The following is a 12,121-nucleotide window of genomic DNA, read 5'->3' on the forward strand; positions in this document are numbered from 1 at the left end:
GCTCGGCCCGCGCTGCCCTGCCGGGCCCTCCGTGGCCGACGCCCAGCTGGCGCCTCGGCGGCCGTGAGTGGGCCCGTAGTCAGACAGATGGGAAACTCCGGAATTCGCTGCTATTAAATTATTTCTTTCAACGTTACCAAATAGGATTAGTTTTTCTTAATGCTGCCTTAGGAGGTTTGTTTTATTTTAACCACAGAACCACAAAGACTTTTTATCGCGATATTTCTCTCCCCTCATCCTCTGTCAGCAAGATAGGAACGATGGAGTATAGGACGGAATCCGTGGAACGCACCCCAGCGCACATGTGAGTGTCCTCTCTGTCCCCCCATCCCCTTTACATTTTTGTATAGTTGATAGTATGTGAAGGATAGGTTTGGACTTTGAGGTGAACTTAATGTATATAGGCTTAAATTGTCACCTTAAGCTTGGGTAATGCAAAGTTCAGTAATTTTTTCTAAAGTCTCAAATGTGAAGGTGAACGCTCAGGTCAGTCTGTGACACTTTCTAACTTGCTTTCTTAAAGCAGGAGGAATCTTGAAGGTGGGAATAAATAATAAAGCTTTTTTTTTTTTTTAAAGATTTATATATACATACAAGAGCTGGGGTACAGGCCAGAGATGCGGGTGTGTGTGTGTGTGTGTGTGTGTGTGTGTGTGTGAAGGGGGGAGGATCCACCAGAGACAGAGCAGGGAATAGAACAGGCAGACTGACTGAAATACACTGCTGAGGGGAGCAGTGGGTGAGACAGGAGAGGTCTGCTGTGCCATGTGGGTTTCTCCCTGGCGGTCCAGGGATTGATCTTGAGCTGCAGAGGCTGTGGATTGCTTCATAGTGTGGTGCTTAACCCCTTGCGCCACAGGGAGGCTCTATTTTATTTTTTTTAAGATTTATTTATTTATGCATACAAGAGCTGGGGTACAGGACAGAGATGCAGGAGGTGAGAGGATTCACCAGAGATAGAGCAGGGAATAGAACAGGCAGCCTGACTGAAATACACTGCTGAGGGGAGCAGCGGGCACTACAGGAGAGGTCTGCTGCACCGTGTGGGTTGCTCCCTGGCCAGGGATCCAAGTAGTGCTGCAGCGGCTGAGGATTGCTTCACAGTGTGCTGCTTAAACCCTTGCGCCACCAGGGAGGCCCCCAAAAAGCCTTATTTTCAATAAATGGAATTTGTTTTTAGCAGGAAAGTTTTTTTAGTAAGTATTTCCTTTAAGAGTGCTAAAATAGGGCCTCCCCGGTGGCGCAGCGATTGAGCGCTGGGTTGTCAAGCTGCCCGCAGTCTCTGCAGTGCCAGTTGTCCAACATGGCACACAGACCTCTACTGCTGCCCGCTGCTCCCCCTCAGCAGTGTGCTTCGTCACTCTGCCTGTTCTACTCTCTACTCTGGCTCTGGTGAATTCTCTCACCCTCCCGTGCCTCTGATTGTACCCAGTGCTTGTATAAATAAATCTTTAAAAAAAAAAAAAAGTGCTAAACTACTGTACCTCCTTTTATATTGACATTGTCTAATACAAATAACCACCATACACAAGCAGCTATTTAAATGTAACTAAAAGTAATAAAATTAAATATTCAGCTCATTTTTATCAGCCACAGTTCAAATCCTCAGTATCCTCATGTGTCTGGTCCATATTGGCCATTACATTATACAGAACATTTCCATTGGATAACATCCATGATCTTTAAACTTTTCCTGCCCTTAATATACCTAGAATTATGACACTCCCATCAGTTGTCCTGCATCACTAGATAATATACTGTAGAAATTCTTAAAAAATTTTTCTGCTCTGGGTAAATGTTTACGTTTTGGCAGGCAGTCCCTTGACTGTACTGAGGCTTTAAAAAAATGCCTGTGGGCTGTAAAGCAGCCTAATGGTTACTATTAAAAATGTATATCAGTTTTGACAAATATCTGTTGTTAAATCAGAGGAAGTATCAACTGGATTAAGCAGGCACCCACAAATTTGTTTGGGACAATTCTTTGTTTTTCATCATTGATAGAACACTGCTAAACTTTTCCCCTTAATTTTCCAGTTTTAAGAAAGGAAGATTAGTAATAGTGCTTCTCAAACTTTCCCCAAGTTTACTGTTTCTCCAGGTTTGCATTTGTGAAATTACTTTCTTATTTATTGGTAAAAATTAATTTGAATGTTTGTGGCTGTGTGAAAATGCCTAGAAGAATACATGCCAGTTACCTCTGGTTGGTAAAGTTTGCCTTAATATTTTTATTGTCCTTGAAATTTAAGTTCATTCAAGTTTTTGTATTCATTAGTATAGTTCCATTAATTCCAATGAAACAATATATTTCTTTGTTTTTAATGGGAAAGACTTGTTGAATTCTATGCAAGCTATTTAAATATAAATTAACATTAAAATTAAAAATACAGTAAATAATTGAATCACTAGAATCTAGGCCACTTGAATCACTGCAAATGGCCTTCTTGGACAGCATAGAAATTGAGCATTTGCATCATGTATTCAAAGAAGCCAGCCCTTCTTTCTGTTTTCCTCTCCTTTTACTACTCACTCAGAACATTTCTGACACTTCTGTTATCAAATGTACGAAGAGTTTTCCCAAACAACTAACCAGCTGGATATCCTACAGTGTATTGCAATTAAGGATTGTTGTACCTAATCTCAGGTTCCTTTGCTAGAGTAGGTCCTAGGTTACCTACAACTTCTGTCCAGTTTGTCTACAGATTAGAATGTCTCATGGCCCCTACCTTAAGTCCTACTAATTTGTTAGAATGGCTCATGGAACTCAGGGGAACACATTGTTATACATTTACCAGTTTACTAAAGAATATGAAAAGGATACAGAGGAACAGCCAGATGAGATAATGTAGGGATTGGTTATCATAGGAACTTCTGTCAGCCTCGGGTTTGAAGTTTGTCACTCTAGGTGTGGATGTGTTTAACCACCCAGAAGCTCTGCAAACCTTCTAATATTGGCTTTATGAAGGCCTCTCACATAGTCACGGTCAGTGATGAACTCTATTTCTAATCCTCCTACCCTTCCTGGAGGACAAGGGGTGGCCCTGAAAATTCCAAAATTGTAATCATTTCTTGGTCTTTCTGATGGCCAGAAATCACCTAGGAGCTCACCCAGAGTTGCCACAGTAGAACAAAATAATACTCCTAATAATAACTCCAACCACTTAGGAATTTACAAGGGTTTTAAGAACCTGTGTTAGGAACCAAGAATTTTCCAACTATTTCACACTTTGCATGGCTTTGCATGAAGTTTTGTTGGATAGCGCTGACTCTCCACTCAGTGGACATTAAAAATATTTTGAGGACTTTTGGAATTTTAGCCAACTTGTTTTTCTTGTCCCAGCATTCCAAGATTGGTTTATCTGCTTCACCAATGCAGATTGCTGTAAGGAATTTTTTTAAAAGGACAAATAGGACCTAATTTGAAGGCTTTTGTTTGTTGGGTAGGTAACCACCTCTCACTTTCCCAAAGGGGATACTGATTGTCCCAGTATGAGTCATGGTAGTGTTTAAATTTAAATTTAACCAATGCATTTATAAAATCTAACTTGAAAAACTTGTGCTGTGTTTACTCAAGCTTGTGCTGCGAATGTGGTGTCCCAATTAGTCCAAATCCTGCCAATATTTGTGTGGCCTGTTTGCGAAGTAAAGTAGACATCAGCCAAGGCATTCCAAAACAAGTCTCTATTTCTTTCTGCAAACAATGCCAAAGGTATGGTACAGTACTGTTTTATTCTATTTAATGTTGAGGTTTATAAGTAGAAGAGCCACCAGGATATGCTGAGATTATCAAAGTACATAAAGTAATGTAATTGAGATTTAATTTTTATTTTTGCTGTTGTAGCTAAAGACTTTAATATTTGTAATCTTCTGGTTTCTTTTTCTAGTTTGTTTTGCTAATTTGGTAAAGAAACTGTAAATGTGTTTGAATTTTTTTATGTTAAGGGATTAATGGGCTTGATGTATACAGTAAATACAAGTTGATGTTTGTAAGGATGAGAGTATTTTATTAAGGATGTATTGCTGTTATTCCCATTTTTTTAAACCCCTTTTGTAGTCACTAGAAGCTAGGTATAAAAAGCACCTTAATATTTAAATTAGCAGTACGCTTTACACACAATATTAATATTTTCATGTAACTAAAATAGATTTGATGGGGAAAAAACTCAGTAAACCAAATCTAGGATGGGCTGAAAACAAGACTGGGTTTAAGGCAGAAGAATTCTGAAATTATATGTCTGTGAAATGCCAAGTGGGTTAACACTAGAGCGATTCTTAACTCTTTCAGGGGGTGGAGAGGGGAGTTTGTGAATCCTTTGAGAATTTGAAAACTTTCTCCCAAGAAAAAGACTTAAAATATGTATTAGTACGAACATATGAAAGATTTGTGTACTTATTAAGGCGTTTACAGTTTGGAAGTTCACAGTTTAGGAACTTGGCAAGTGTGAGACTTGTTTTTTAATGCTGAAAAGCATGGTAGAGGGGAAGAACACTGAACAAAGAATCGAGATACCTAGTTTATCTTAGATTTTGAAATTGGGCCAATTAACCTTTAAATATTAATTTCCTCATCAGAATGAAAGGGCTTTATTAGATGATACATGAAGCCCTTTGTAACTTGACAAGCATGTTTAAAGGGACTTGTTAATAAGGTTTATGAATGGAAGTGAAAACCTAAACATTCACATAGTAAGTTCTCTCCCCCCCCCAACACTTCCAAAAAAAAAAAAAGGCTCACCCATAACACATTGGGAAGTATTAGGTTTTTTTTTTTTTAAAGATTTGTTTATTTATTTATGCAAGCACTGGGTACAGTCAGACATGCTGTAGGGCCAGAGGATTCACCAGAGCCAGAGCGGGGAATAGAACAGGCAGACTGATGAAATACACTGCTGAGGGGAGCAGCAGGCGGCAGGAGAGGTCTGCGCGCCATGTGGGACCCTCGCTGGCGGCCAGGGATTGAACCGGCGCTGCAGAGGCTGCGGGCAGCTTTGCAGCCCAGCGCTCAACAGGCCTGGGAAGTATTAGGTATTTAACACATATTTATTGAGCACTGTGTGCTGGGCAAGGTCTTAAATCCTGGGTGGGGTGGACTAAAAAATTTTAAAGCAAATGATAAAGAGATTCAAGTCTTAATTCAGTCAGGTTTTATGTAATATTTTAAAACTTGAGCTTTATAATTTAAAAATAGAAAAGGCACTTAAAATAGATAAACAGTCTGAACTATTCTTATAATATGGGATACTAGTTTACCTTTTTGCATACATTATAAGCCTTTTTCATGCATTTTTGGGATGATTTTTACCTGTGTTTCAGAGCATGGCTTCAAGTGAATATCATCTCACTGGATTCTTAGTGGTGCTTAAAGTAATGAGACCTCTTTGATAGATTACTTTGGATTAGATTTCTCAATACTGAGAATTTTACCTTTTTAGCTTATTACATGTTTAATTGAAAGTTTTCTGAAATTAATAAAATTATTTGGTTTATGTGCCTCAGATCAACTGAGGTGGTATTATAACTGGCTAATGATCAATGTTATATCTGTATATTTAGATGGAAATTTTTGTTTTTCCTGAGAGATGTTGGGATTTCAGTGTATTATCTTCTCTGTTAGATATTTCCAGCCACCTGGAACTTGGATACAATGTGCATTAGAATCCAGGGAACTTCTTGCTTTGTGTTTGAAAAAAATAAAAGCCCCTCTGAGTAAGGTAGGTCAAATAGTTAAAATCAGGTTTTATAGTTTTTTTTTTTTAATTAAGCTCTCATTTAGAGAAAATCTTTGTATGAGTAGGGTTTTTTTTTTTTTAAATACAGCTATTAAATATTATTGGTAATCACCATACTACAAAGCCTGTTTTTATTTTTAAAGTTACTGCACTTAATTTCCTCCTATTCTTTCCATTTTATTGTGAATGGCAACCATTCATCTTTCTTCTATCTGAATAGTTTTCCATTTTGTGACTATTCCACATCTTGATGCAGTCCTTTATCAGGGGCACTTAGGTTATTCCCTTGCTATTGTAAATAATGCTGCAATAAACATTAGGGAATACATAATTTTTGAGGTGACTGTTTCATATTCTTCAAAGAGATGCAGAAGAGTGGGATTTCTGAGTCATGGTATCTTCATTTTTAGTTGTTTAAGGTAAATCCCAATCACTTTCCATAATCCTGGAATGGTTTATATTCTTATTGACAGTATAACAGAGTTACATTTTTTCTGTATCCTCTCCAGTACTTGTTGCTGGATTTTTTTAATATGTACTGTTCTCTTGGATGTGAGGTGATATCTCATTTTGGTTTTGACCTGCATCTTTATTAAATGTGATAAGTACTTTCCTATGTATGTATCGATCTTGTAGATATCCTCTTTGGCAAATTGTCTTCAGATGTATTGCTCATTTGTTAATTAAGTTGTTTAAGTGTTAAGTTGAATAAATTTTGTATATATCTTGGATATTAAACACTTGTTAGTTGAATCTATTAACTGTTTCCCCTAGTATGATTTATGAATATTTTCTCCATTCAGTAGGGTGTCTTTAACCTACTTGATTTCTTTTGCTGTGTAAAGGCTTTTTAATTTCAAGTAATTCAAATTGTTTATTTTTGTTTTTATTCCCTGTCCTTGTAAGGGTTCAGTCTCCAAAATATCTTTGTCATGGTGACATGAAATGTACTGCCAATTATTGCAGATTTTATATGTCTTCAATCCATTTGTTTAAATTGAGGTAGCATTGGCTTATAACACTATATATGATTCAGAGATGTAGGTTCATACCACTTCAAATGTATTCACCACCAAGAAAGACATCCATAGTCCACCATGGTCCATTGGGCTCCCACCCCCTCCAACAGCCTCAATTCAGATGTCTAGGTTTTGTTTTTTGTTTGCTTTTGTCTGATCCTTTGTTTAGTTTCTTTATATTCCACAAATGGTTAAGCCATTTGGTATTTTCCTTTGTCCTGGTTTGTTTCACTAACTCCCTGCAGTTCTATTCATGTTGTCAAAAACAAATGACAAGAATGCATCTTTATTTTGTAATAGCTTAGTATTCCATTGTACATGTACACCATCTTAATTCACTCATCTGTCCTTGATTGTTGTCATAACTAAGCTATTAGACATAGTGTTGCAATGAACATACAGTGAATATAGCTCTTCAAATTAGTGTTTTGGTATTACTTGGGTCAATACCTAGGAATGGAATTGCTGGATCATATGGTAGATCCATTATTTAGTATTTTAAGAACTTCCATACTGTTTATTCATTTTTTTTTTAATTTTATATGTTTTCTACATCATTTTTCATTTTTGTGCAATGTATGCATTTTCATCTTGGTTATAGTCCCCATACAATTCCCACCCACCTTTTTTTGATCCTACTTCTCTGCCACACCTGCCTGCCCCGTCCCCCGCCACCCCCCCCCCCAGTGTGTCTCTGGTTTATTATAATTAGTCTTTTTCCTGGCCCCTTATTTAGGTTTTCTAAATTCCTGCTATGAGTGAGACCATCCGGTATTTTTCTTTCTCTTTATGGCTTATTTCACTGAGCATGATCCCTTGCAGCTCCATTCATGTTGCTGCAAATTACATGAGTTTATCATTTTTGATTGCTGAGTAATATTCCATTGTATATATGTACCACATCGTCTTGATCCCGTTATCTGTTTTTGGGCATTTGGGTTGTTTCCAAAGCTTAGCTATTGTAAATAGTGCTGCGATAAACATAGGGGTTCAGGTGCCCTTTTGAATTAATGTTTCTGTCTCTTTTGGGTAAATACCTATGATTGGAATTGCTGGATCATATGGAAGCTCCAACTTTAGCAGGCTGAGAAATCTCCACATAGGTCTTCATAGTGGTTGGACCAGTTTGCACTTCCACCAGCAGTGCAGGAGAGTTCCTTTTTCTCCAGATCCTCGCCAACATATGTTATTGATAGTTTTTTTTAATATATGCCATTCTCACTGGTGTAAGATGGTATCTCATTGTAGTTTTGATTACAAGTGATGTTGAACATTTTTCATATGCCTGTGGGTCATTTGCATTTCCTCTTTGGAGAAGTTTTTTAGCTCTTCTGCCCATTTTTTGACTGGATTATTTACTTTGTTTTTGTGAGTCTCATCAGCTCTTTGTAGATTTTTGTGATCAGTCCTTTATCATTAGTGTTGCATGCAAAAATTTTTTCTCCCAATCCGTGGGGTGTCTGTTTGTTTTGGTTACTGTCTCTCTTGCTGTACAGAAACTCTTTAATTTGTTGTAGTCCCAGCTGTTTATCTTTGCCTTCATTATCACTGCTTTGGGTGATGAATCTTTAAAGATGTTGCTGAGGTGTATGTCATGTAGTGTGTTGCCTATATTTCCTTCTCTATATTTTATGGTTTCAGTTTACGTCTAGTTCTTTAATCCATTTTGAGTTAGTGTTTGTGCATGGTTTGAGGTAGTAGTCAAGCTTCATTCTTTTGCATGTAGTGACCCAGTTTTCCCAGCACCATTTATTGAACGAACTTTCTTTGCTCCATCGCATATTCTTTGCTCCTTTGTCAACACTTTTTGTTCCTGGTATTTTTGGTATAGGCCATTTTCACAGGTATGAGTTGGTATCACATTGTGATTTCGATTTGTATTTCCTTGATGATCACTAATAATAAATATTCTTTCATCATTCATGATGGCCATCTGTATATCTTTGGAGAAGTGTCTGTTTAGCTCTTCTGCCCATTTTTGGTTGCATTATTTTTTTTTTTTTGCTGAGTTGTATGAGTTCTTTGTTAATCTTGTACATTAGCCCCTGGACAGATGGAATATGTGCAAATATTTTTTTTTCCCAGTCAGTTAAGTATTTTCATTTTAATATTTCTTTTCACTCTGCAGAAGCTCTTTAGTTTGGTAAGTCCTATTTGTTTGTTTTGCTTTTGTTTTCCTTGCTGTGAGTCCCCCAAAAAATTACTCAAGCCAGTGTTGTGAAATGTTACCTCTTTTCTTCTTTGTAATTTATAGTTTCAGAGCTTAAATTCAGGTCTGTAATCCATTCTGAACATTTGTATATGGTGTGAGAGTGAACTAGTTTAATTTTCTGCAACACCATTTGTTGAAGAGACATTTTTCATCATATACTCTTGGCTCCTTTGTTGTAGATTAACTGTCCATATAAGTATGGGTTTATTTCTGTGATCTCAATTCTATTCATTGTTGTTTGTGTCTACTTTTACTCCCAATACCATTCTGTTTCTGTAGCTTTATGGTATAATTTGAAGTTGGGGAGCATCATACCTATTTTCCTCTTGTCAGGATTACTTTAGCTATTTGTGGACTTTTGTGTTTCCGTGTAAATTTCAGTAATGTTTGTTCTGTTTCTTTGAGGAATGCCGTTGTGTTGAATGCAGTTGTGTTAAATGCCTTTAGGAGAGTCATTTTTGACTTGATTGATTTTCCCTATCCATGACCATGTATATCTTTCTGTCTCTCATTTTCATTGTATAATCCTATATTTCTTTTCTGGTTAATTCATAAGTATGATTCTTTTTGGTATGGTTGTGAATGGAATTATCTTAATTTATTGCTTGTTCATTTTGTATATAAAAATGCAATACATTTTATAACCTGGTGCTTTCTGTATTTATTGTTTCTAATTGCCTTGGAGGGACTCTGTAGGATTTTCATTATCTAGAACTCTATCATCTATAATTAATGTTTGTTTCTCCTAAAAAATGCATTATACTTTAAGGGGGAAAAGAATTTTTCTTTACGAATATTTTAATTTTGCTTGAATCTCAATCTTACCAGGTGCATTAATACCATCACTGGATTATTCTTTGACTTAATCTTTGTTGCCTTACAACAAAACTTTTTGTTGGGAGATCTCATTTTCAGTGGTGATAACCTGTGCTAAGCACAGGTTTCTTCAGCATTGTATGAAGTCTTTTTATTTAATGAATTGTTCATTCATCTTTTTCTCTTCAGATGGGAACTTAAGTTTTTTTTGTGTGTGTGTTTATTGAAGGTACGGCTTGTAGATGCAGGCTTTGTTTGGACTGAGCCCCATTCTAAGAGACTTAAAATTAAATTGACTATTCAGAAAGAGGTAAGCTGTACATACATACTTTTCTCTACGTGGTTAAAATGTAGGTAGTGAAAAGGAGGGACTACTTGTAAATTATTTTATGACTTGACCAGCTTACAAGGAAAAGAACAACCCTTTTACTCTTCTTTGTTTTCTTCTGAATTGCATAATTAGCAAGTGCAGCCATTGATCTTCATTTGTGGGTTAAGATTATCTTTTTAAAGTTGTTTTTACTAGGAAAGAGATGTAAAAATTTGAGCTAAAGTACTGATTGTTAAACTTAACTGATCATAATGACTCTCAGTAACAGAATCAAATTGGATTCATCTGATTGTATGCTCAAGAAACTGACAAGCTTCGTAGGTGATTTCTGATCATTGGCTATGATTGGAAACAAGAATCAGGAAAGATTTTTAGTTAAATATTAAAGCTTATAAGAAAAATAATTTATTAAATGTTTAGAAAGGTAAGAATTAAGGAATGTGATTGTTTTCCTTTTCAGGTGATGAATGGTGCTATCCTTCAGCAAGTATTTGTGGTGGATTATGTTGTTCAGCCCCAGATGTGTGGAGATTGTCATAGAGTGGAAGCTAAGGATTTCTGGAAGGCTGTGGTTCAAGTGAGGCAAAAGGTAATGAGAGAATTCTCCATCCGGTGTTTAATCTCTATCAGTTATGAACAGCTAGTAAGAAAACCTCATTTTCAAGTGCTTCATGCAACAGGGATAGTCTGGATTCCTGGAGAATTCACATTTAGAAATAATTCGCTGTCACATTTTAGATAATCTTTAAAGATTGTTTTAAAAATCATTGTGCGATAACTAGATTTTTGTTTGTTTTTTGCACTTTATTAAACTAGTGCATTTATGTTTATAGACTTTGCATAAAAAAACTTTCTACTATCTGGAACAGTTAATTTTGAAATATGGAATGCATCAGAATACACTCCGTATCAGAGAGATTCATGGTGAGTTAAAATTTGAAACAATGTCAAATTTTATTCTAAGTAACCTAGTCTTTTATCTTTACTGATAAAATCTGGAGAAGTACGCTCCAAAAGAACTTCTGTTAAGGAAAAAAAAGGGGCCTCCCCTGGTGGCGCAGTGGTTGAGCGCTGGGCTGTGAAGCTGCCTGCAGCCTCTGCAGCGCCGGTTCGATCCCCAGCCACTGGTGAGGGTCCCACATGGTGCGCAGACCTCTCCTGTTGCGCCCACTGCTCCCCTCAGCAGTGTATTTCATCATTCTGCCTGTTCTGTTCCCCGCTCTGGCTCTGGTGAATCCTCTCACCCTCCCGCGCTTCTGACTGTACCCAGTGCTTGTATAAATAAATAAATAAATCTTTAAAAAAAAAAAGTTTTTTTTTCCCCCCATAAAAGTGCTTATTTCTTTATGTGCACTATCCAATATGGTAGCTACTTGATCACATTAAATACTTGAATTTTGGTTAGTTCAACCAAGTAACTCAATTTTAATGTTTTTCTATTTTAATTTTAAATTTATATAGTTGCTAGATAATTAAGCCAGTGACTATATTAATAGAATATAAAGTACAGTAATAGAAAATTTATTGAAAACTTAAGTAGCGATCAGTTTCTTAGAAGATAATTATTTATGAGAACTCTAAGTTTTTTTAGAATATTTTTATTTTTTATGGGTAGAGGAATTTGTAATAGGTGTTAATTCAGAAATCTACAATTCTGTAATAATAAATAGTCTATACGATATATTCTTGAATATGGAATTTGTAAATTTTTTGTGTAATATCATAATGGCTTATACAAGCATGTTCTCTCCTGCACTTGTTATTGGTGTAAATACTTATACATAATAGGTGATGGATGATTAGTAGAAAACCTGAATATTCTTTAATAAACTCTGGGGCTTTCTTAAAGGTTAACATTTTAATATTTTTATATACTTTTTTTATTAAAGCACCATTGTTTTATATCCTTGTTAGTATTTTAGCAGTAAAGGATATCCCCTCTGATCTGTAGTCACCATAACACTGCTATCATCAAAGCACTCATAGTCCTCCACCATAGTCCAGTGCGCTCTTCCCT

At 36.3% G+C, this 12,121-nt stretch overlaps 1 protein-coding gene across 1 annotated transcript in view; it reads left to right on the top strand.

The window, feature by feature from the left end:
* Window positions 1–260: 260 nt before the first annotated feature.
* NMD3 (NMD3 ribosome export adaptor) overlaps window positions 261–12,121 on the top strand; it is a gene marked incomplete at both ends in the record, with an annotated part of 39,536 nt that continues 27,675 nt past the window's right edge. Inside the window, 6 exons of the mRNA XM_084231181.1 lie at window positions 261–304; window positions 3,572–3,706; window positions 5,612–5,708; window positions 10,003–10,083; window positions 10,565–10,693; window positions 10,938–11,028. Coding sequence (XP_084087307.1) covers window positions 261–304; window positions 3,572–3,706; window positions 5,612–5,708; window positions 10,003–10,083; window positions 10,565–10,693; window positions 10,938–11,028 — 577 coding nt within the window. The remainder of the gene's footprint in view (window positions 305–3,571; window positions 3,707–5,611; window positions 5,709–10,002; window positions 10,084–10,564; window positions 10,694–10,937; window positions 11,029–12,121) is intronic.

This window comes from Talpa europaea, assembly GCF_964194135.1.
Source record: "Talpa europaea genome assembly, chromosome: 4".
In the NCBI taxonomy this organism is placed as follows: domain Eukaryota; kingdom Metazoa; phylum Chordata; class Mammalia; order Eulipotyphla; family Talpidae; genus Talpa; species Talpa europaea.